A 23,201-nucleotide genomic window follows, 5' to 3' on the forward strand; every position below is an offset into this window, starting at 1 on the left:
TACATATGTATGGATTGTCAACTCACATACAGTAAATCAAATCGGCAGGGATGACATGAGTTGCCATCCAGTTCAAATAAGTGGCATTCCCTTGAAGAACATTCGTATAACTGGTCCTTAAAGTGCTCATGGTGAAGTTGCTAAGGCATCTTGAAATCATTAAAGGTAAAAGATGTTATACATATGCAACATTTCAAAAGACTACCTGCTTTTTGAATGATACAATGAGATTACAATAAAAAAGGAAGGAAGACAAAACCTGGATGATGGTAGTTTTTTTATTGAATTTCATTTTATTTTAAATACAATTTATATTATTACAACTTTTCTGCTTCACAAAGGTCCTTCTTACACTAAAAATTATTTTAAAAATTACAATACTTGAAAGTAGTATTGACCTTTTACTCCATATCCCAAGAACCTCATGTTATGCATCCCTCTTTTATTAGTATTCCTACCAATATGAAACAGGAGCTCAATTCTTATTGTTTATGGCATCCTATATTGCAAAATCCCAAACAGGACCATACATTTGGAAAATATTATTATAATAATGACATGTGATCTGAAAATGGAGGACCCAGACATCAATTTGTGGTCAAACTTCTCTTCATTGCTCTCCCGGATCTCTGTAGATATAGTAGACCAATTAAGATGGTCCATCTCAGGTGTCTGAGAGATCCAAATTAGTTTTCCATTATAATTCCACCTTGCATCTGGTTGCCAGGTGGAAAAAGAAGATGGCTAAGGTGTTGGATGTAATTGCTCTTGAAGGGTTTTCCATCAGTTGCTGTGAAGAAAAGAATGTTGAAGCCTGCTTAGTTTTCTGCACTTACTCTGCACTTACTGCATCCATAGATTTTCATTCAGTGGTTGTGTTCAGGATAGTTTACTCCCTCTACAGAAAGCTGGTGAGTTCAGCATCTTAACAGGCTATTTTGTTGGTCTGCTTCATTCTACACTGATAAAATCATAGATATTTACATGGAAAGACAGAAAGTAAAGAAGAAAGGCAATATGAGACAAATTATTGGATCAAAATTCTTTTCTCTAAAAATTGGATAGACTACAACACAATGCTCTCTTTCTATCATATCCAGTGTGTCTGTGTGCATGCACGTAAAACCAAGATACTGAGAAAATGATTTTAATCTACTCTTCTTGGATCATTTTTAAAATACAGTCCTAATATATGTATTGAATATGGTATTCCCAGGGTTTTTTTGTTTTATATTTTCCCATGGATTGATTGGGATGTTGCTGAAATCAGGAAATCCAGATAGTTCAAATGGGTATAAAGATTTATTGTAAGCCTGAGCTCTCTACAAGATTCTGAACTACTAACGGCCAAGGGAAACTAGTGGGAGATAAAAGCTAAAGGAATTCAAGGTGGGTAGGACTTAGATCTCTCGTGGGTGACTGATGACTCATTTGACCTCTCCCTCAGGCTCAGCATGGTCATGTCCTACATCTACAAAGAAGGGAATTATATACTTCTCAAAGTTGGTTTTGAATGGAAGATCTTATAAGTCTTGCAAATTGAAGTCTCTATGCCTGACATTAAAAATCTAATAATTACTTTTAGTGGTTCCATAAACCTGACTCAGACTACTATGTATGAAAAGCATGTATGTTTAACTCATAAATGATCTCAGTCCCTTTTATATATATTAACAGCTTCTAATTAGTATGTAGCTGTGGTGGTAGAGTGGTTAGAATGCAGCATTGCAAGCTAACTCTGCTTACTGCCAGGAGTTCGATCCTGACAAGTTCAAGGTTGGCTCAACCTTCCATTCTTCTGAGGTTGGTAAAAGAGGACCCAGATTGTTGGGGGCAATATGCTAACACTGTAAACCGCTTACTAAAACACTATGAAGCAGTATATAAGTCTAAGAGCTACTGCTATTGCTGCTTTGTTTTCCTGAGTTAATATTTTGATGGTTGTTTTTTTTCTCTCTTTTTCTTACTGTACTCTTTATAGGTTAAACCAAAGTTTGTGGCACAATGCACTGGGCTTCTGTTTTGATCCTAGTTGGCTTCTGTGGAATATCCTTGAGCCAATATGAAGATCAGTACGAGGACATGTTCTGGCTACAGCAATATTTACGTAGCCAATCTTCCTACAGCTATTCACCATATTATGAAGATGAGATTCCACCCTATTATTCTTACTCTTCTGAGCCAGCTGGATCATATGTCGGAGAGCCTGTCCCTGAACCACCTGTTTCTAGGGAATGCCCTCAAGAATGCGAATGCCCCCCTCATTTCTCTTCTGCCTTGTATTGTGATACTCGTAATCTTAAGTATCTTCCATTTGTGCCTTCTCGGATGAAATATGCCTACTTCCAGAATAACCAAATTGTGGCAATCCAAGAGGGAGCCTTTGACAATGCAACCAAGCTCGAATGGTTAGCACTGCACGGCAATCAAATAACCAGTGAGAAAATAGGCAAGAGGGTCTTCGCCAAGCTCAAGAATCTGGAAAGGCTGTACCTTGACCATAACAACCTGACCAAAGTGCCTCACCCTTTGCCACAGTCACTGAAAGAGCTTCACCTGGCTTATAATCAGATCTCCAAGATCCCATCCAATGCCCTTGAAGGCTTAGAGAACCTCACTGCCTTGTATCTCAGCCACAACCATATCCAAGAGATAGGATCAAATCTCAAGTGGTTAAACTCTCTGATCCTGGCAGATTTGAGCTACAATCAGCTCACAAAAGTCCCTGGTGGGCTTCCAAGCTCCTTAGAGCAACTCTATTTGGAGCACAATCACATAAATACAGTCCCTGATGATTACTTCAAGATCTCCCCTAAATTGCTGTATGTACGAATGTCTCATAACATCCTGACAAATGAAGGTCTCTCCCCAAATGCTTTCAATACTAGCAGCATTCTGGAACTTGACCTCTCTTACAACCAGCTTCAGAAGATCCCACGAGTCAGTACAAGCCTTGAAAATCTTTATCTTCAAGGGAACAAAATAAATGGTGAGCTTCCGTGTTCTGAACGATGAGCTAGTATGGGGTGACATTGAAGCGGGATAGACTGGGTAGATAAGCTATTGTGAAATGACCACAACTATGGTAGGTAAAAGGATATCAGCTGCTTTCTTGGATGCAATGTTCACAAACCGTGGTACATTTATCCCACCTCTGCCTCCTTAATGGCTTTTCCTTGATAAAATCAAAGACAGAAGAAGTACTAGGAAAACATGGGGGATTTGCAAGTGAAAGAGAGATTGGAGGTTACTAGACAGAGGTGCAGTCTAATTTTGATATGAGATAAGGCTTGTTATATGAGCAATTGAAATATATCTCAGTTGTTCCTTGTTAAGGCAGTGAATAGAGAAGGAAGATTACCCCCAAAGTTCCTGTTGCAGAAAGTGGTGCCTGAAACCTGATGCTTTGTTCCTGAGAACTTACAGCATTCTCACAAAGCAGCCTAAAGAGCAGGGGTGGGGGGAGGAGTTGGCTTTTGATTGTGAACCCAAAGGGGGCATCCAGCAAAGCTGCTGGAAGCTCTTGAAAATTGATACTCAATTTGACTTTCTTCTCTACTGGAAGTTTTTCTTTTCCCTATGATAAAGAGGAAGAAAAGTGGGCAGTTCTCCCATCCTTAGTTAGAAAATACATTAAACAGCCTGGAACAATTCGGGGAGGGGGAGGTGTTTTAAAACAGATTCATAAGGACACACTTCTCACTCACACAACTGCTCTTTCTCTTTTTTTCCTTGGGGAGGGGAAAACATTTTCTCTTTAATTAGCCCCTGTTTTGGTCAAAGCACAAAATGACAGTACAGGAAATTGAAACCAGAAAACAACGGGGTCAATTCCTCTCTTGGTCTTTCAGTTTAAGGAATATTCTATGTTCTCCAAAGTCTGCAACAGATAGCTCTCAATTTACAACCATTCATTTAATGATCATTCCCTGCAACAAAGTTCAGAGAGCACCAAGGTCCCCAAAGCTACAATGGTTCTTGCACTTACGACCATTGCAGCCTCCTCATGGTCCATGATCATAATTTAAGTGTTTGGCTACTGGTGTGTATTTATGAAACTTGCAGTGCCCTGGGATCATGTGATCACCATTTGCAACATGCCCTGCCAACTTTTGAAAAGTTAAGTTAATGAGGAAATCTGGCTTCACTTAATGACTGTGTGATTCGTTTAACAACTATGGCAAAAAAGGTTTGTAAAATCAGATGCAATCATATGATGGTTTACTTAACAACTGCGTCACTTAGTAATGGAAGTTCTGGTCCCAATTATAGTCATGAGTCAAGGACTACCGTATTTTCCGGCGTATAAGACAACCCGGCGTATAAGACGACCCCCTACTTTTTCTGTTAAATTATAGGGTTTGGGCTAATAACTCAATATTTCACTTCCTGGCACACAATCTGCATATTAACAACTCGTTTAGCGTTAGTACCCTTTTTTTATAAGTGCCACGATGTTGCTAAAATAAAAGAGGTAAACTTCGTGACCCTCCCAGCCCGTGCATAAAACAGAAATGAAAAGTCTTAAGCCTTTCCGTTCCCAAATACCAAGGTTTCCCCTGAGTTTTGCGCGGTTAAAGAAACGGCATTTCCATATTAATGTTTCTCCACGGAGCACAAAATTCTCCCGAATTAAGGAAAGTGGGGAGCTAAAGAATCTGGGGCTACAGGGAATACCTCTGGCATGACAGGCAACCCTGGGAAACACAAGGACTGCAGCGGCACCCTCAGTTCACACAATCCGATCCAGAAAGCGCCCGGAGGCTCCTTCGTTACTTCTAACAGAATGTCTCCAGGCCCACATCCCGCCCGCCTCACCTTTTAAACCCTGCCCCCTTTTCCCCTGTAACGTTTCCCTGCTCTGCCTGCTCTGTGATTTGCCCAGCTTTGGTCCTTCCCCGCCAAATGGGCTCCTCGCCTTCTTTCCTCTGAGCTCTCTTGCTTGGTGCGCTGCTGCTCTCAGTTCCGCACTCCGTGACCGGGCAAGCGATTCTTCTGGTCGGCGCGGGTCAGGCGGTGCCTCAGTGGGAGCAAAGGTGCTCCCTTCCTACTGTCGAGAGGCGCACCTCTGGGGACGGCCTGCCCCTCCTCTCGTCGGGGACCTGACAGCCAGTATTGGAAGTGCCAGCATGGCCAGTTCTAGAGAGAGCAATGGTGGAGGCTGCAGCAGCTCCCCCATGATCTGACGAGAGTTTGCCCTCCATCACCCATTCGCTGTTGGCCACTTAACCACGGGTTGCCATCGCCTACCTCCATTCACCCAGCGATCCTGCCATCCAGCAAAAAAGATCAGAGAGGTGAATAGTATTTTCTGGCGTATAAGACGACTCGGCATATAAGACGACCCCCAACTTTTGAGAAGATTTTCATGGGTTAAAAAGTCGTCTTATACACCGGAAAATATGGTACCTTGACATACAACCATAATGGAGCTTGGCCATTATGGTCTTATGTCACAACCGTCATGGGACCAAGCCAAATTTATGACTTTTTGGTGGCAATCATTAAGTGAACATAGCAATAGCACTTAGACTTATATACCAATCCAAACAGCCCTCTACAGCCCTCTCTAAGGAGTTTAGAGAGTCAGCATATTGCCCGCAATAATCTGGGTCCTCATTTTATCGACCTTGCAAGGATGGAAGACTGAGTCAACCTTGAGCTGCTCAGGATCAAACTCCTGGCAATGAGCAGAATTAGCGTGCAATACTGCATTCTAATCACTGCACCACCACGCCTCTCTTGCTTTGCTTAACATAAGAATTAAGCAAGTGCTGAAGTCATTAAGCAAGCTAACACCATTATAAAATGCAGTCACATGATAGTAAGATACCGCAAATGGCCATAAATGCAGCCACAGTGCTGAGTGCCCAAATTTCAGTCACATGACTGCAAAGGCAGCCTGACCATTGGGACTTCAAATCCAAGTCATACGTCTCCTTTTTTTGGGTCAGTCATAACTTCTAATGGTCGCTAACTGACCAATTGTAAGTCAAGGACTATCAGTATGCTTAAATAGGTCCTTCATGAGAAGGAGGATGGCTAAGAATGAAGGAAACAAAGAACAACAGATATGCTGTGGGCAAGAGAAGCTGTTTTCTATCAGCCAATACATCTGACACAAGAAAAGGTCATTCAATATCACTGTCTTCAGAAAAGAAACACAACTGGAAAGGGGGGAGGCAGAGTTTCAAAGTAATACAGACCTTGTAGTTCCTGATACTACTACTCTAATGTGTTGGAAGGCAATACTCATTTTCTTCAGCCATTTAAAATTATCTTGATATTTTCTAAGATCAAGGTAACCGTTGATATCCAATGGTAGTTTTGCTTTAAGGGGAACTATAGTTTAACTTTTTAGCACTTAGCATTTTATGACATAATCCAGTCATCATGGATACCAGTGACATACTCCTATTTCAAAAAGAAATTAGTGTAGGTAAAGAAGTTTTTTTAAAACAAAACACTGCTTAGTAGCTAAAAAGGACTGGATTCTCTTACAATGAGTGAATTAAGTAAGTCAAAAATGACAGCATAAGTGGAAGCAAGCAGATAAGAAAGAGAGTCTAAAAGTCTAAAGTTATTTCCTAATCTTAAAATGATTAATGTTCATTGTATAGTCCATTCTTTTTTATTTCACTGATCAATGGTGGCAAACATTAGAAAGATCAAGTTAATAACACACCTGTGATCTTTCTGACATAGTTTTGAGTGTTATCATATGTTGGTTTAATAGGAAACTCCAGGAATGCAAATGAGATTTACACCAGATTAAAAATGATTGCTGCTTTAAGCACTGGTTTTATATCTATTTGTCTGAGAATAATCTTTACTAAATTCAAATGGAGCTTGAAATATGCATGTACAGAACTCTGTTAACTGGTTTTAAATATTGTAACTGCTTTGAAATTCTGATTGGAATAACATTTTATAGGCTTGATAAAAAGGATTCTTGTAGAATGTTTGGCTCTGTACAAATGAGATACCTACAATGGGTAAAAAAACAATAATTTCAAGTTTGAGAAAATATTTGGTTAAGTTTCATTCCAAGCTTAGTGACAAATCCTCCATAGGTCTCTTGCACCTCTTGAAGAAGAGACAACAGTCTGGCTTGTTTTAATTATTTCTTTATCTCTAACTGAGGCTAACATAAGGTTATTTACTACTTTGCCTTATAAAGGCATATCAAGTATAGCTTCATTTACTTGAACTCTGACCCTGGGAGTTCAGCCTCTTTTTTCCACTGTCCAGATCATTTGGACACATGGAACCACTCCTGTTCCCCTATTGCTAATTATAGTTCTGTCTCAGTGATTCCAGTACAACCAAAATAAACACACACACACACACACACACACACACACACACACACACACACCACAAACCAGTGAAGGGATTCAGCCAGTTCATACCACTTTGGTAGACCAGCAGCTAATTTTTTGTTGCCCAGGCCCAGAATGGACTTCCAGAAGCGGCATCCACACAGAGAACATATTTGAATCCCACCACTGCCGCAAAACCCTGCAAAGTAGCTCTAGTCCCTTGCATTGGATCACTGGGGGGGGGGCTGTGTGAGAAAGAGAGAGAGAGAAAAAACTTAAAGTCTTTCCTGCTGCGAGACCATCCTTGTTCAGTTTGTGTGTATATGTTTGATTGCTTATGGGGGAAAGAGGTGAGAAATCAAGAGAGAGAAAATAAAAAAGTGTATTAATAGATTTATACCAGTGTGAAAATGGGACTATGTACAAATGTGTATATCTGTGAATGTAAGATCTGAGTACACAAGATCATATGTTTTACATGTAGCACATGAGATTTAATCCTGGTTCTGTCCACTGGAATACAGCCCAATCACCACCACGTCATTAGCCACTCCTGGTATATTGTTAGGCGGATAAGTCAAAATAAGCCATAGGTTCACAGAGAAGTTGAGAAAATCTGAAGCTTGAGTTTGCTGAGTCCCATTTTATCTAAACAAAGGAGATTATGGCATATTCTTAGTGTAATTAGTTGATAAAGCAAGACTTCAAACTAATTATGGACTGTAGAAATCAGTTTCTATGTATTTTGTAACAAACTGTGCTCAAAAGCATTTCTACCCATCAGGAAGTACAAAACCCTGAAGCCAATGTAAGAATATCCTGTTAACATGCAATCATCTTTTACAATTACAGATATCCTAGCACAAATCATTGCACAATCACACTGCAATTTTTGCTGGTTTTAGAAAACCACCTTTTAAAAATGCAATGAGATAATCCTTAGTTGAATTTTAAACTGATGGCATAATTCAGATTCTTCTTCTAAGGACTATAACTTCTAACCAGTGGAACTTCTATCCACAATTTGTGAGATCCTTTGCAGGTAAATTGAAGATGGGGGACGTATTACATCAGAGGTCTGTCTGCACCAGTCCCTGTCAAAGATCCAAAATGTAGCACAAGATGCTGAAAAAACCTTAGACGTATCATTAGAATTTATCAAGATCTCTCACTATATTCCCCCCTTTTTTTAATTTGGGTGTGCTTGAGTGCTGAGTAGGCATTCTGTTGCCAACCTCTAGCTAAGCTTCCATTTCCAGAGTGGCACCAGCTCTAAAATAAAGTCCTTTTACCCCAAATCACTTTGAAGTTATTTCCACATCTTTCCTGATTATGAATTTCTGATAAATTAACTGTGCCCTCCTAGTTTTTCTTGGTTCTCACCTGTTGCATTTATCTGTGTATGTATGTGTAATTTTTATTCAAGAATTTAAAAAAAAGAAAATGAAAAAAATAATACAACTAATAGAAAATGAGAAAAAAATGAGAAAAGCTAAAAATGCAAGAAAGGCAAAAACAAAAAAAATTGAAAAGAAAGAAAAGGTATACAAAAAAGTAGCTTCAATTCATCCTGAAAGCAGTAATAAGTACAATTTAAACCTTGCCTCTTATTCTATGGCAGGGGTCTTCAAACCTGGCCCTTTTATGACTTGTGGACTTCAACTCCCAGAATTCCTCAGCCAGCGTGCCTGGCTGAGGAATTCTGGAATAATAATAATTAATAATAATAATAATAATAATAATAATAATAATAATAATAATAATAATAATAATATAAAGTTGGAAGGGACCTTGGAGGTCATCTAGTCCAACCCCCTGCTCAGGCAGGAAACCCTATACCATTTCAGGCAAATGGCTGTCCAGTCTCTTCTTAAAAACCTCCAGTGTTGGAGCATTCACCACCTCTGGAGGCAGGTTGTTCCACTGGTTAATTGTTCTAACTGTCAGGAAGTTTCTCCTTAGTTCTAGGTTGCTTCTCTCCTTGACTAGTTTCCATCTGTTGCTTCTTGCCCTGTTTCAGGTGCTTTGGAGAATAGCTTGACTCCCTCTTCTTTGTGGTAGCCCCTGAGATATTGGAACACTGCTATCATGTCACCCCTCACCCTTCTCTTCATTAAACTACACATACCCAATTCCAGCAACCGTTCCCTATATGTTTTAGCCTCCAGCCCCCTAATCATCTTGGTTGATCTTCTCTGTACCCTTTCTAGAGTCTCGACATCTTTTTTACATCGTGGTGACCAAAACTGGATGCAGTATTCCAGGTGTGGCCTTACCAAAGTTGAAGTCCACAAGTCAAAAAAGGGCCAAGTTTGAAGACCCCTGTTCTATGGTTACAACATATCTCTCTTCTTTCTCTAATCTAGTTTGTCTAGTCATCAATACTGATGTTTTTTGTTGTCTATTTATGTCTTTTCTATAAGCAAAGAAGTCAATTTAGCCATCTTGGCAAATTCTACCATCTTTCCAACTATTCCTTCATTAGCAGTAGTGCTGAATGTTTCCATCTTACAATAATATTGCGGCAGTTGTCCATGAACAAAGTTCATGACTTTTTCCCCCAACTGTTTTCCATCAATCCCAAAAGAAAAATCTCTGATCTCAATTGTATATTAATATTTAAAATCCTCTGAATCCATGTACCTGTTGCATTTATCAGGTTTACGCCTGTCAGGGTCTAAAAAGGTATCATCAAGTCAGGGAGAAAGTTAAGACAGATTTGCCCGTCTCAAACTTTTCTTCAAATCTCTGGCTGTTTGTGACAGACAATTAAATTGTTTCTGCAGATTCCTTTTTATGGACTCCCTCATTTTTCAAAGAGTTCTATAATTAACCTTTAGACATTTTTTTAACATTAACATTTTTTTCGTAAGACAGATGCTTTTTTTTCTTCCCCAAAATAAAAAAGAAAAACACCAGAACAAGAAAACACAGGAGCAAAATTAGTGCTGCGTATAGACCTGAAAGTTGCTAGACTTTTAAGGTAATGCGGACTTTTATCTCTTACACAGAATCTTTTTTTTGTTGTTGTTGTTCTTTAGGCCTCTCAAATGAAAAATAGTCAATTTTCTTTCACCCATTTTGACTCATCTGCAGAGTTCAAACTGTAATCTCAGCTAAGACGCTGAATTGAAAATTTGAAGGCTAGAGACAAAAGATGGCATTTTGAAAACAGTATATAAGTGCTTTTTGTGCTGCGAATACTGTAGGATACTACTGTGCATTCAGGAAAATAGGCTTTGCAGGCAATTTGTTTCTAAAAATCAGCCAGAACCATTTGGCCCAAGGCCTGTAATACTGCAAAAATACAGCAGTGTGTAGCAACTCAGGCTCCAAAAGCTCTCAGCTCTCTTAAAAAGGAATGCCTGCTTCCCATTTCAGACCTTTTCCCAACTCCTGCATATCATTGCGGGCAGCAGAGTCTTAGCAGATGGTATGAGTTACTATTCTACTTTCTATGGTGGTTCTATAGTAACATGCAGAGTTCTGCACATACGCTGGCAAGTTCTAAAATAACGGCAGTTTGATAAAATAGAATTGGGAACTTGTTTCAGTGGTGTTTTTACACATCCCATCACAGTTTACTATGGAAGCAAAAAAAATTGCTCTACTTCAATATGCCACTATATAGCAAGTTGAAGTTATAATATTCCCACTCCTTATGACCGCTGCTCTTCCTTACATTTTATCTTTTAAATATGTCCTCAGTTTTGAATGTTGCTGCTTTGACATGCAGCTCATTGTCTTTAGAAACCATTCAGCCATCCTGTAGTCAATGTGCTTTGACTACTGAATGATATTTAAAAAACAAGTGAAGTTTCCAGACCATGACATTGGTTTATCTTCACTAGAACCATGATGAGGCCAAGACTGATTTGACTATTTGTAGAAAGTGAAAGGCTAAAGATCAGTAAAACATATTTAAATGTAAAAAGAGTGTAGCAGAATTAACCTACACACTGACTGATGTATACAACACTAGGGGACTGGAAGTTACAGAATAATAGGATAACAGAGTGGGAAGGGACCTTGGAGGTCATCTAGTCCAAGCCCCTGCTCAAAGAGAAGACCCTATATCACAGACGTGTCAAACTCATGACATCACGTGATGTCACACAACGTATCAGAGCTTTATACAACAACAACAACTTTATTGATTAGCCCTTGGGCCATATCAAAGTACAAAGTTCCAGCAACAAACCGTCACCAAAACTTGATAAAAGCAATCCAAAATGGAATTTGATAAAATACAATTTAAAATGGAATTAAAATACAATTTAAGTTGAAATAGTAATAAAATAGAGCTTTATCCCCACAGCCTGCAATGGGGGACGTGGCTTCCCGGTGACGCATCCAGCCTGCAGGCTATATCACAACATCTGAAAGCAAGCCATTTCACTAATGAATTGTTCTCACTGACAAGAAATTTTGCCTTACTTCTAGGTTGCTTCTCTCTTTGATAAGATTCCATCCATTGCTTCTTCAGATGCTTTGGAGAATAGGTTGACTCCCTCTTCTTTGTGGCAGCCCCTTAGATATTGAAAAATTATTATCATGTCACCACTAGTCCTTCTCTTCATTAGACTAAATATATAGGTAGTCCTTTAGTGACCATCTGAAAATACAACGGCAATGAAAAAAGCACCTTATGACCATTTTTCACACTTATGACCATGATCATGCCATCCAAATTCAAACACTTGGCGACTGATTCATATTTATGATGGTTGCAGTATCTCTGTGTCACCCTTTGCAACCTTCTGACAAGCAAAGTCAATGGGGAAAACAGGTTCACTTAACAATCATGTTGACAACTGCAGTGATTCACTTAACAACTGTGGCAAGAAAGGTCATAAAATGGGGCAAAACAACTGTCTTCCTTAGCAACAGAAATTTGGGGCTCAATTGTGGTCATACATTGAGGACTGCCTGCACCCGGTTCCTGCAATCCTGTGAGTTCTTGTCCCACCTTAGGCATGAAGGCAGCCGGGTGACTTTGGGCCAGTCAGCCTTAGGAAGGATGCAGTGGCAAATCATTTCTGAAATGTTAGCAAGAAAACTGCAAGGATTTGTCTGCCCAATTACCAGAAATCAAGATTGATTAAGGGTAGAATCTGTTTCAAATAACTAGGCTTTGAATGCCCTCTGGCTGCTTAAAAGGAACAATACAACTTATTTCCTCCAGCATATATCTGTCTATCAATCTGACTTGGAAGCCTTCAGAATCTCACTGTCAGAACAATCACTTAAGAATGGCAGAGAAGGAAACAAGACTAGTTCTTAGACAGAGAGCTTCTGGATTACTTTTATTCTTCAAAACCTCTGTGATCTTTTGGCAGCACAATTCATATATCTCCAGATATGTATGAATTTTGTTTATGCAGTAGCCATCAACAGTAGTATTATAGCATAGGTCAGGGGCCTTCAAACTTGGCCCTTTTATGACTTGTGGACTTCAACTCCCAGAATTTCACAGCCAGCATGCCTGGCTGAGGAATTCTGGGAGTTGAAGTCCACAAGTCATAAAAGGGCCACGTTTGAAGACCCCTGGCATAGGTTATTGATAGATTAAAATCACAAAGAGATTCTTGCCCAAATATTTTAAAAACTAAAACCAATCCAAAATAAAATAGAAGAGGTAGTAAATAAGAAAATACTAAATTATTTAAAACTCTGAGGGGTTTTTTCATGGAAGTACTCTAGTAAAACACTGCTCCCACAATACATAACTTGATCTAAAACAGGGATGTCAAACTGCCGGCCTGTGGGCTAGATACATCATAGCGAAACTGCGCCCCCTGGCAAAAAAGTCATGAAAGGTCGTGATACATCATGTGACATTGCAAGTTTGACCCCCCTGATCTAAAAGAACAAGACATTTCCCACTAAATTATTTATTTCTCCCCAGAACCCAAACTAATGTCTACACACAAAATGGCTTTTCAGTAACAGCTCCAAAGCCTGACTGCTGCCTATCTCAATTTTCAGGTCTTAAAGTAAAGCTTGCTGATTTTCTTCTTTTCATTTTGCCCCCCTTGGTTTATTTAAATGGAGTTTTAAATTGCCTCTGACCCATTGTGGTGATAGTTTCTTTCAACTTTGGTTTTAAATGGATTTTAAATGTAATTTTAATATTCTTTTCTTCATTATTTTCATTAGCCATTTTGAATGCTTCTTAGAAATTCACGGTTTGACAAGTGATAAAAATGATCTTGGAATAATACCAGTGTTTTTTAACCTTGGTAACTTTAAGATATGTGGACTTCAACTTCCCGAATTTCCTAACCTGTCTATACTGTGGCCACAAAAACATGGCTAAATCCAGGTAGTCATTAGAAGTCAGTTTAACTCAAAGGAGATTTTTACTTTTACATCATACAAAATTGTATATGATAACCTAAAGGCCCCTTTTAAATCTTTCAATTCTATGTTCATGATAAAAATCTTCAATTAAATTTAACTTATATATTTAGACATATTTCATGAATTAGGTGCTGCTTTAGTCACCTATTAATAAGAATTGCTTTGAATAGGTAGATTAATACCATTAAAGGAAAATGGCACAGGTCGGCTTTCATGATGAAAATAATTGTAAAAGAGAATTATCCTAGTCTCAGATTTTTTTTGATTTATAATGGTATATTATACAATTCAAATAATTTTTCTATGATTCCATGAAAATGTTTTAAATGTTAAACTCCTAGCTACCTCCAACTTTGCAGCTAGAGATGCACTGCTTAGCCCAATAAAATCTGGATCAGAAACATTATTACATGAAAAATAGAGCTACCGTATTTGGGCTGAAAATGCTGACTAACCTCTAGATGGCAACAAAGATATACACTGACCTCTTTTCTGCCATCTGATGGTCATCCAGACATGTGCAGCCTAAATCTTGTAGCAATAGTTAAAGGCCAGCCATAGCTCATTTTATATTTGTTGCTTCTTCAATCTCTAGCCAATACATAGGGAGACTAGTAACCTTACCTTACACCACAGTCCACAGTACCCTTGTTGCCTTGCAGGCCTATTGGACCTCAGGGTCTAAAATATGCAAGGAGAATGTCCAAAATCCATACTGGCTTAGGGAATTTTGAGGCTTAACCCAAAAGTTCTGGAAGGCATTAGGTAAGGAATGCTGATTTATGTCTTTAGAGTAACTGAAACTCCCTTCAAACTAGCTAATCCCTGGAGTTACATAGGGGATCTGAGCTAATGAGATTTGCTAAGAATTGATTGATAAGAATGTAATACCTAATTTTGGAGCTACGTAAAAGAAAAGTGTAAGTGACACATAATTCTTTCTTTTTGTTCCCAGAATTCACCATCAAGAGTTTTTGCAGCTTTGTAGACATCATGAATTTTTCCAAGCTACAAGTCTTGAGGCTGGATGGGAATGAGATCCGTCGCAATCATTTGCCCTCAGATGCCCCACTATGCCTGCGGTGGGCCAATGTCATAGACATCTAACTACTTCACTTGTTTCTTTCCTTAGACCACCTCCATCATATGAACAAGGCCAAATACTTCCTGAAATCCTATGGCACAATGAGGATTCTTCCTCACTTTTATTACTGCTTCATTTGACTGAGCTTCCTCAGTGGTATAATGTAGGAAGAATTGGTAACCTGATCACAGAGGTGTTGTTTATAATAGTCAGTTCGGTAACAACAAATAGGCCATCGAAATCTTTGCTTACCTCTTTCCCACTTTCTCTCTACCCTGCTATCCCTTTTTCAGCAATCACTTACCCAGTTTTCATGACATGCTGTTGGGTAGCGCTCATTCTCTTTGGTGATCAGTACAGAAGTCTTTTTCTTTACAAGTGTTTCATGTGTGTAGCATTAGAAATTCAATGCCAGCTGGGATAACTTTGGGATTTAGTTTTCCATGTAGGTGGACTGCAATGCAAAAGTACTGTAGCATGTATGCAATGGAAGTGGATAAGACTAAATCCAAGCAAAATGAAAACAGATAAAAGCACGGGTGTCAAACTCGCTGCATCAAGTGACGTGTTGCGAAGTATCATGACTTTTTTTGTATTTCCGGAGCTGGGGTGGGCGTGGCCTCCACATGATGCGACCTGCTCGCGATCCGGCAGTTTGACACCCCTGGATTAAAGGGTTGGCCACCCAACAAGGAACAATTAGAAAGATGAGTTAGGAAAACAGAAAAGAAAAAAAAAGCCAAGAGAGAAAACAGTAACAAATCAGTTGACAGTATGACTCTGCAGGTTTTAGTTGCCAACTAAGTAGCATTGCTTTGTTAATTCTTCTTTCTTTTCCATTAGTTTTAACATACACAACACAACAACACACATTATCAGTGAGGAATCAAAACTCCAATAAGCTTAGCAACACATAAAAATAGCATATTGAGCTAATCCTGATGCTATACAGCAAATGTTACCGTTATGTTTCCAAACCCCTATAGATGCTTCTCATTTATAATAGTCATAATTTAGCCCCCAGAAAGACACAAATATAGTTTTGCACTTAAATAGTTTCAGCAAGACCCTTTCTCTCCATCTTTTTTCCATTCTTACTTGGCTCTATTGCTCCCATTTAATCTCTTAATGTTCTGCAATCAGTGCTATTGTAGCAGAAGGACTTTAAGTAATATTTCCGCCCCCGATTTGGAGAATATTGCACTTTGAGAGGTTAAAAGAAGTAACAGAGTCTTCAAACCTAACATTTTCTCACAGTTTGAGGGCAGCCTTATAGGAATAGAAAAGCTTCGTTCATATCACATCCCAGAGGAGTGGAGAGAAAGAGTAGCCTTTTCATTTTCAGGAGAAAAGAACATTTTACTATGTAAACTTTTGATGGCATTGAGCCCCATTGGAGGCTTCCTACAACCTACAGTACAATCCTACAAACACCACGTTTTTCCCCCTTTCCTCTGTTTTAGTGCAATGCAATTCATTACTCAGTGTTTTCAGCATACGTATTTTATATTCTTTATATGCTGCTTGAGTGCATATAAACAATGCTACTGTTTGAAGGCATGTTTCTAAATAGTAATAACATGCAATGAGAACCATAGGCATTAAAATTGTTGGTAAGACTCGGTATCATTCAAGCAAGATATTTAGTCAGTATATAATGAAGAATTGAGGGTTTTATGCTTGTACTACTCTGTATGTTCCCATTTCAGCACAATAATCCAATAAAAGGTGCATCCTAAATCCTTGTTATAATAGCATTGCTTTCTTGGTTCCTGTAAGTCTAATTACATTTGCTGTAATTTGTTTGCTTGACTGTAGAATTAATTGCCTGTGTTAAATTTCATGCATGTCATAGTACAGTACCAGCTACTGCCATAAGAATCTATGGTGCTTTCATCTATCATCCACTGAGTTCTTTCATTTCCATAATATTCATGGAGAGAAAAACAAGAACAAGGAAAAAGTAGGTCTTGGAAGATTCTGAGACGCTCAAAATACCATCAAAACCTTTTTGTATATGTAAAATGCACGCTGATAATATTTTTAAAATGTAGATGCATGAACTCAATAAAATCCTTTTTATAATTGCATGGAATGACTTGAAAACGATCAATTGTTGAGAGGAAGTCTGAAACATCTGGTGTTAGTGAATAATTATCAGGAATTAAATCCACTGTGGAGACATTTAACGCTGCACTTTGAAAAGAAGGTATCTGCAAGGCTATTTAGGGGATCAGATCAGTGATGGGATTCAGCCGGTTCGCACCACTTTGGCAGAAGCGGTAGCTAATTATTTTGTTGCCCAGAGTGGACTTCCGGAAGCGGCATCCACAGAGAGAACCAGTTGTTCACGTATTTGAATCCCACCACTGGATCAGATATGTTGATTTAGTGAATGAGTTCAGTAAATTAAACCAAGGTTTTATAAACTATGATTTTCTAGGTTCATACATTGTACGTACAGTATAAACAATGGCTAGGTTCATATAATATGCTAAGACACAAACAGACACAAACACAAAAACTCTTATGATGTTTGGCTCAGAGATCAACAACCTTCCCAAGCAGAGGCCACCATTACATAGTTTTGCATGATACTGCAAGCACCAAATGATATAAAAGAAAAATAGCGCTGGAATTTTGTGAGGCCTTATATGAGAACACAGGTACCATTGCGATTGTTGGGAGATTTGGGGCATTTTAATTTTTTCCCCTATTTTGATATGCAATGGACTCTGCATTGAAGTATCATAGATCCCCAAAATGCTTCATTTCTAACCTGATATATTTGCTTGGCTCTTTTATTCTTTCCAGCCACTTGGGAATTAATGATCACCAAGCCTAAGTAAGAGAAATGTTCTGAATTGTAGGAAAGGCTTCCCTCAGTAATATGTTCTGGGGAAAGCACTGGTTCTGCTTTTCATGCTTTAGCATTGATATTTGACTGCTGATGGTTCAAGATAGACAAATCTTAAAGGGGATCAATGTAACCATTATGCTCATAAAACTCTGGTTCAAAAAGCCAGTCGTTTTCTTGAAATGTCATCTCCATTGGATTTCCAGGTAAGACTGTCAGTTAGGTGCTGCAAAACTCTGGACACTTATTAGATGACAGCAACAAGCTAAAATTCTCAGTATCTCTTCCATCTAGTGGTTTTTGGAGTTTCTCCAACCCAAATCTGATAGACCACAGTCTTTTTAAATCTCACCAACTAAAATGTTGGCTGGGGAAATCTGGGAGCTAAAGTTTGCAGTTCTTAAAGTTGGTAAGGATGAGAAATACTGTGGTACTGTAGACCCCCCCCCATATGAAATTGTTCAGCAACAGAAACAGTGATAGAAACAGTGATCTAACATTGCCCTCTGGTGGCTAACCTGTGGAATTTCTTACAACATACAGCTTTTCTTCCACCAAATAATTTTTCATCTTTAAATGCTAATGTTTCACCATAATGGCAAACAAACATAGCTGCCTTTTAGATGATACTTGTGTTGAATTGTATTGCCAAAGATGAATACTTTGCTGGGAGGAACTTATCTACACTGTAATAAGAATTGTATAGTGTACATGAAACACTATGCACAAAGAGCAAGGCTATTTATTTATGGATTCTAAATATTGATGGTGATGTGTTTTTCTACCACTAGCAGAATTACAAATTTGAGAGTGAAATTACAGATTGTCCTTGACTTACAATAGTTCATTTAAGTGACTGTTTAAAGTTACAGTGGCACTGAAAAAAGTGACTTATGACCAGTTTTCACACGTATGACTGTTGTAGCATCTCCACGGTCATGTGTTCAAAATTTGGTTGCTTGGCAACTAGTATTTATGATGGTTGCAGTGTCCCAGGGTCATGTGATCACCTTTTGTGACCTTCTGACAAGCAAAGTGAATGGGGAAGCCAGATTCACTTAACAACCATGTTGCTACCTTAACAATTGCAGTGATTCATTTAACAACTGTGGCAAGAAAGGATGAAAAATGGGGCAAAACTCACTTAACAACTGTCTCACTTAGCAACATAAATTTTGGGCATTGTGATCATAAGTCGAGGACTACCTGTACTATCATGTGTGGTTTTTTGCAGATTTTCCATTGATTTCAGTTTATTATTTCAGGAGTAAAATTCTGGAATAGATGGCCTGTATTTTGTGCTCAGAAATGCACAGCTCTTCTGATATGCTGAAGCAAAGGACAAGGGCATCAAAATCTCATGTTCAGCATAATTTAGATCAGGGCTTTTCAACAGGTGGTAGACATACCACCTGACAGGTGGTACGTGACCATCCTAGAGAAGTAGTAGCAGGGAGGAGAGGAATGAGCTGAAGTGGCGGCAGCATCTCACAAGCCTGAGGAAGAGACAGCTGGAGCTGCAAGGCTGTCGGGGCTTGGCAGAAGCCCCAGAATCTGCACAAGCAGCTACAAGCTGATCAGCACTTCTGCAGGGCTGTCGGGGCTCAGCAGAAGCCCCAGGATCAGCGCAAGGTTCCATCTGATTGGTGCTTCTGAAAGCGACGCATAGTTGGAGGTGTACGGAAAAGAAGGGGGGAGAGAGGAAAGGATATAAAAAGAGGAGGTTTTGGCAGGAAAGGGCCAGCGAGGGGCTGCCCCTGCCCCGCTCCCTGGTGACCATCGCTGCTGACCACTCAGAAAGAAAGAGACAAGCCCAGGCTGACCGGGTGTTGATTTACAACATCGTTGTTGTTAGCTGTGAAGTCATGTCCGACCCATCACAACCCCATGGACAACATTCCTCCAGGCCTTCCTGTCCTCTACCATCTTCTGGAGTCCATTTAAGCTCACGCCTACTGCTTCAGTGACTCCATCCAGCCACCTCATTCTCTGTCGTCTCCTTCTTCTCTTGCCCTCAACCTTTCCCACCATTAGGCTCTTCTCCAGTGAGTCCTTCCTTCTCATTAGGTGGCCAAAGTATTTGAGTTTTAGCTTCAGGATCTGGCCTTCTAAAGAGCAGTCAGGGTTGATCTCCTCTAGTACAACCTCATAGCTACCATCAAAGCCAGAACACGCTCAGCCTTAGATCCACGAAGCAGCCCTGGAACCAGCGACAGGCCGCTTCGCTGTCTCAGCCCCGCCCCCACCCTACCCCCTGGGTGTGTGCACAGGAGGCAGCAGTGAGCACATAGCCGCCCTGAGTCTTCGAAGAAGGGCGGGATATAAATGGGATTAAAATAAATAAATAAATAAATAATAGGGCCCAATGTCCCTGGGGACTGAGCTCTGAGCACTTTGCAGGTTTATTTTTTTTAAGCTGTCAGAAGTTCTGGGCAGGAGGCTTCCAATTTTGACCCCTCCCTCTGCATGGCTCTCTCATCTCTCCCAGACCCCTGCGTCAGCTGAGAGCCACACAGAGGCAATGACAGGGGGAGAGGTCAAAATGGGAAGCCTGCCTGTTGCCACTTCTGCCCAGAGCCTCTGGCAACTTAAAAAAAAAGCAGGGAAGGAAGGAAGGAAGGAAGGAAGGAAGGAAGGAAGGAAGGAAGGAAGGAAGGAAGGAAGGAAGGAGGGAGGGAGAGGCAACTTGGTTGGAAATGCTCCAGTTCAAAGGAGAAACCAATTTTGTGTTCTGTTTTGTCACAGACAGAACTTTGTTGGCAATCCAAGTTAACACTGGTATTCTGGAATTGTGAACTCTTAGGAAAGTATTCTTTCCAGTGGGGAAAACAGGACAAAGTGGGGGAAAATATTTTCTTTGCTATATCTCCAGTCTGAATTAGACCATGGCAGGTTCCCTACAAGAGAGCCCTTTTAAGGATTATATATTAATAGAAAAGCAACTAAGCTACCTCTGTTCCTAAAACCTAAACCTGTTGCACATAAAAAACAGAGGAGCTCTGATCAACTATCACAGCCACTATTTTGACAGTTTTGCTGTACTGTTGTCTGTGGATGCCTCCACTAAATGCAAGCACAGGATAAACTGAGTCTGGTTTGTTCTCAATGTTTCAAATGGCCACAAATTACTAGCAAAAGTGGCATTTGATCACAAGGCAAAGAGCCATCAAGAAATGTTTCCCCTTTTGCATTTAAGCATCCAAGAACGGACAGGAAAGGAGAAAAAGGAAAAGCAAAGAAAAAGAAGGAAAGAGAGCAAGAGAGCAAGGAAGGAAAAAGAAGGAAAGAGGGGAAGGAAGAAAAAGGAAAGAATGAAGAGGGAAGAAAAAAGGAAGGAAGGAAGGAAGGAAGGAAGGAAGGAAGGAAGGAAGGAAGGAAGGAAGGAAGGAAGGAAGGAGATTATAATGAGAGGGAGGAAGGTTCTGAGGGAAGTCCTGCCTTAGCACTTGGCCACAACCAGCCCTGCTGCCCTTTTGCCATCCCCTTGTCCCCTCCTCCTGACTCTTGGTGGTCTTCCATCCTATCGCTCAGCATGCTTTGGTTACATCCATCTTCTAATGGACAAACTGAACGCATGGTGAGTACAACAAAGGAGACACTCAAGCGCATTGTCACAGGTGACTGGCATCACAGATTGGCAGATTTTTTACTCTGCCAGCATTCTACACCCTGCACTGCTACAGGTAAAAGTCCTGCTGAACTATGTTGGGGGAGGCGTTTGATTACTAAACTGGACAGGTTGCATCCAGACAGAGTGGCAGCAGAAGCCTCTTGACTGAAACCTCCGAGAGGGCTGCACATGGGTGATTGGGTTTGGGCCAGGAACTATGGTCAAGGGAATTTATGGGTTCCTGGTCAAACAACCAAGGCATCCTGACCCTTATCTTATGAAGTGGGGTTGGAGGGAGAGTTGTCAGAAGACACATCGATCAACTCAGGAAAAGGTTTCCAGAATGGCCACTAAGTGAGGACTGCATCATAAGTCCCTCCCAAGTTCCTCAAACTTGCAGCCAAGCCAGCCCTCACCTGGACCACCAGGGTTTTTCCTTCTCAGAGGAGATGGATTCTGAGGAAGAACCGGGTAGCACGGGAGTGCAACATGGACCCCCTGGCGAAACGAGCCAACTGAATTTCAGCAACTGCTGTGCCTACTCTGCTGAAGAGACTGACTCTGGGGTGGGCCAACCTGGTGAGGCCAGCCAGAGCGTTTCGAATCCCCTTGACACTGGAGCACAAAGGGACATGGGTCTACCCAGCCCACTGGGTAAGCTGGTAGACCACAAAGTGATGGGAACTCCAAGACATTCCTCTAGGCCACACAAGCCTCCTGTGTACCTCGCAGATTACATTGCAAAATAAAGTGATGCATATTGTTGTAAAACTTGTTACCACTAACTACAGAAATTAGTGCATTGTGAAACTGCTCTTTTCTGCAATGGAAACCTGTTTATTAGACGTTGTTTATTCTCATTGTAGCCACAGTGATTTTATTATTTTTATTATTACCACTACAGTTGTATGTGAGTTGATTAATAAGTCTTGACAACTGTCAAGACTAATCGCGGTTGTCATAGTTCGATCTAAGAGGGGAGGGCTGGGCTTGTGGTGATACACCACGTGTGTTGCTGGAGCAGCCAACAGCTCTCCAGCAACCCAGACTGGCTGTCTCTGGTCCTCCGGTCCTGCGGCAGTCTCCGGTCCTGGCTAGCCCCAGGCGACAAGAGTGGGTTCAAACCCATTGGCTGCCACCTAGGGGCTAGATTATATATTGTAGCTGGTTGCAGCCCAAGTTTCAGTACAATTCTAGCAAGAATAAAGTATGAGTTATCCTGTACTCAGCCTCGTGTCGTCATTCCTGCACCCAAGAGCCCACGACTTAACACCATCTAAGCTAACAACTATAATGTAGCTTATATGCACAATAAATTAAGCCAACTTAATTTCTTAACCACATTTTCGTTTAATCAGTCTACATATAAACAAATAAACATTGAAGATTTAAAGACCCAAGAACTTTTGACAAAAAAGAGATGATTTAGCAAAGTTTAAGATGGATATAAAGGAAACAGATTTATTTTTATTTGTACTATTTTTACTTTTGGTGACAGTGCTTTTGCATAAACTTGAATTAAACTAGACAAATGGACCAGACCTTCATGGGAATGCTTTCTGTTTACTACTAAAGAGTGTAAATGATTGGCAGATTTAATAAAACAAAAGATAAAGGTAATATGATGCTTTGTTGCTATGGGGATGTAGATTGTGATGTGGATTGAAAGGCACAGAAAGAGAAAAGTGGGGAAAAAATCTGAGATCTTGTTTTTATACAGGATAATTGTAACCAGACTACATTATTATTGTCTGCACAAAAATAACAAGGTTTGGCACTACACACAATGGTGGACTGGTTGGTGAAGATGATGGAGCTTGCAGAAATGGCTAAATTGACTTCCTTGATTAAAGAAAAGAGAGTAGACAGTATCTACTCTTTTTATTAACCCCAAATCCCTTATAGACTATTTGTATGGAAGAAAAAAATGAACTTATGATTTATGATTTTGATATTTAAAAATAG

General features: G+C 40.0%; 1 protein-coding gene and 1 long non-coding RNA gene across 2 annotated transcripts in view; one reads left to right on the top strand and one right to left on the bottom strand.

The window, feature by feature from the left end:
• LOC310638646 overlaps positions 1–23,201 on the bottom strand; it is a 302,713-nt gene that overhangs the window by 161,336 nt on the left and 118,176 nt on the right. The window lies entirely within an intron of this gene.
• FMOD (fibromodulin) lies at positions 1,913–14,792 on the top strand (the record flags this gene model as incomplete). The annotated part of the gene is made up of 2 exons (XM_083357937.1): positions 1,913–2,989; positions 14,641–14,792. Exons 1-2 carry the CDS (start codon positions 2,005–2,007, stop codon positions 14,790–14,792), a joined length of 1,137 nt encoding a protein of 378 aa, XP_083214063.1. The 5' UTR covers positions 1,913–2,004.

This window comes from Vipera ursinii (genome assembly GCF_947247035.1).
Source record: "Vipera ursinii genome assembly, chromosome: 3".
Lineage (NCBI taxonomy): Eukaryota > Metazoa > Chordata > Lepidosauria > Squamata > Viperidae > Vipera > Vipera ursinii.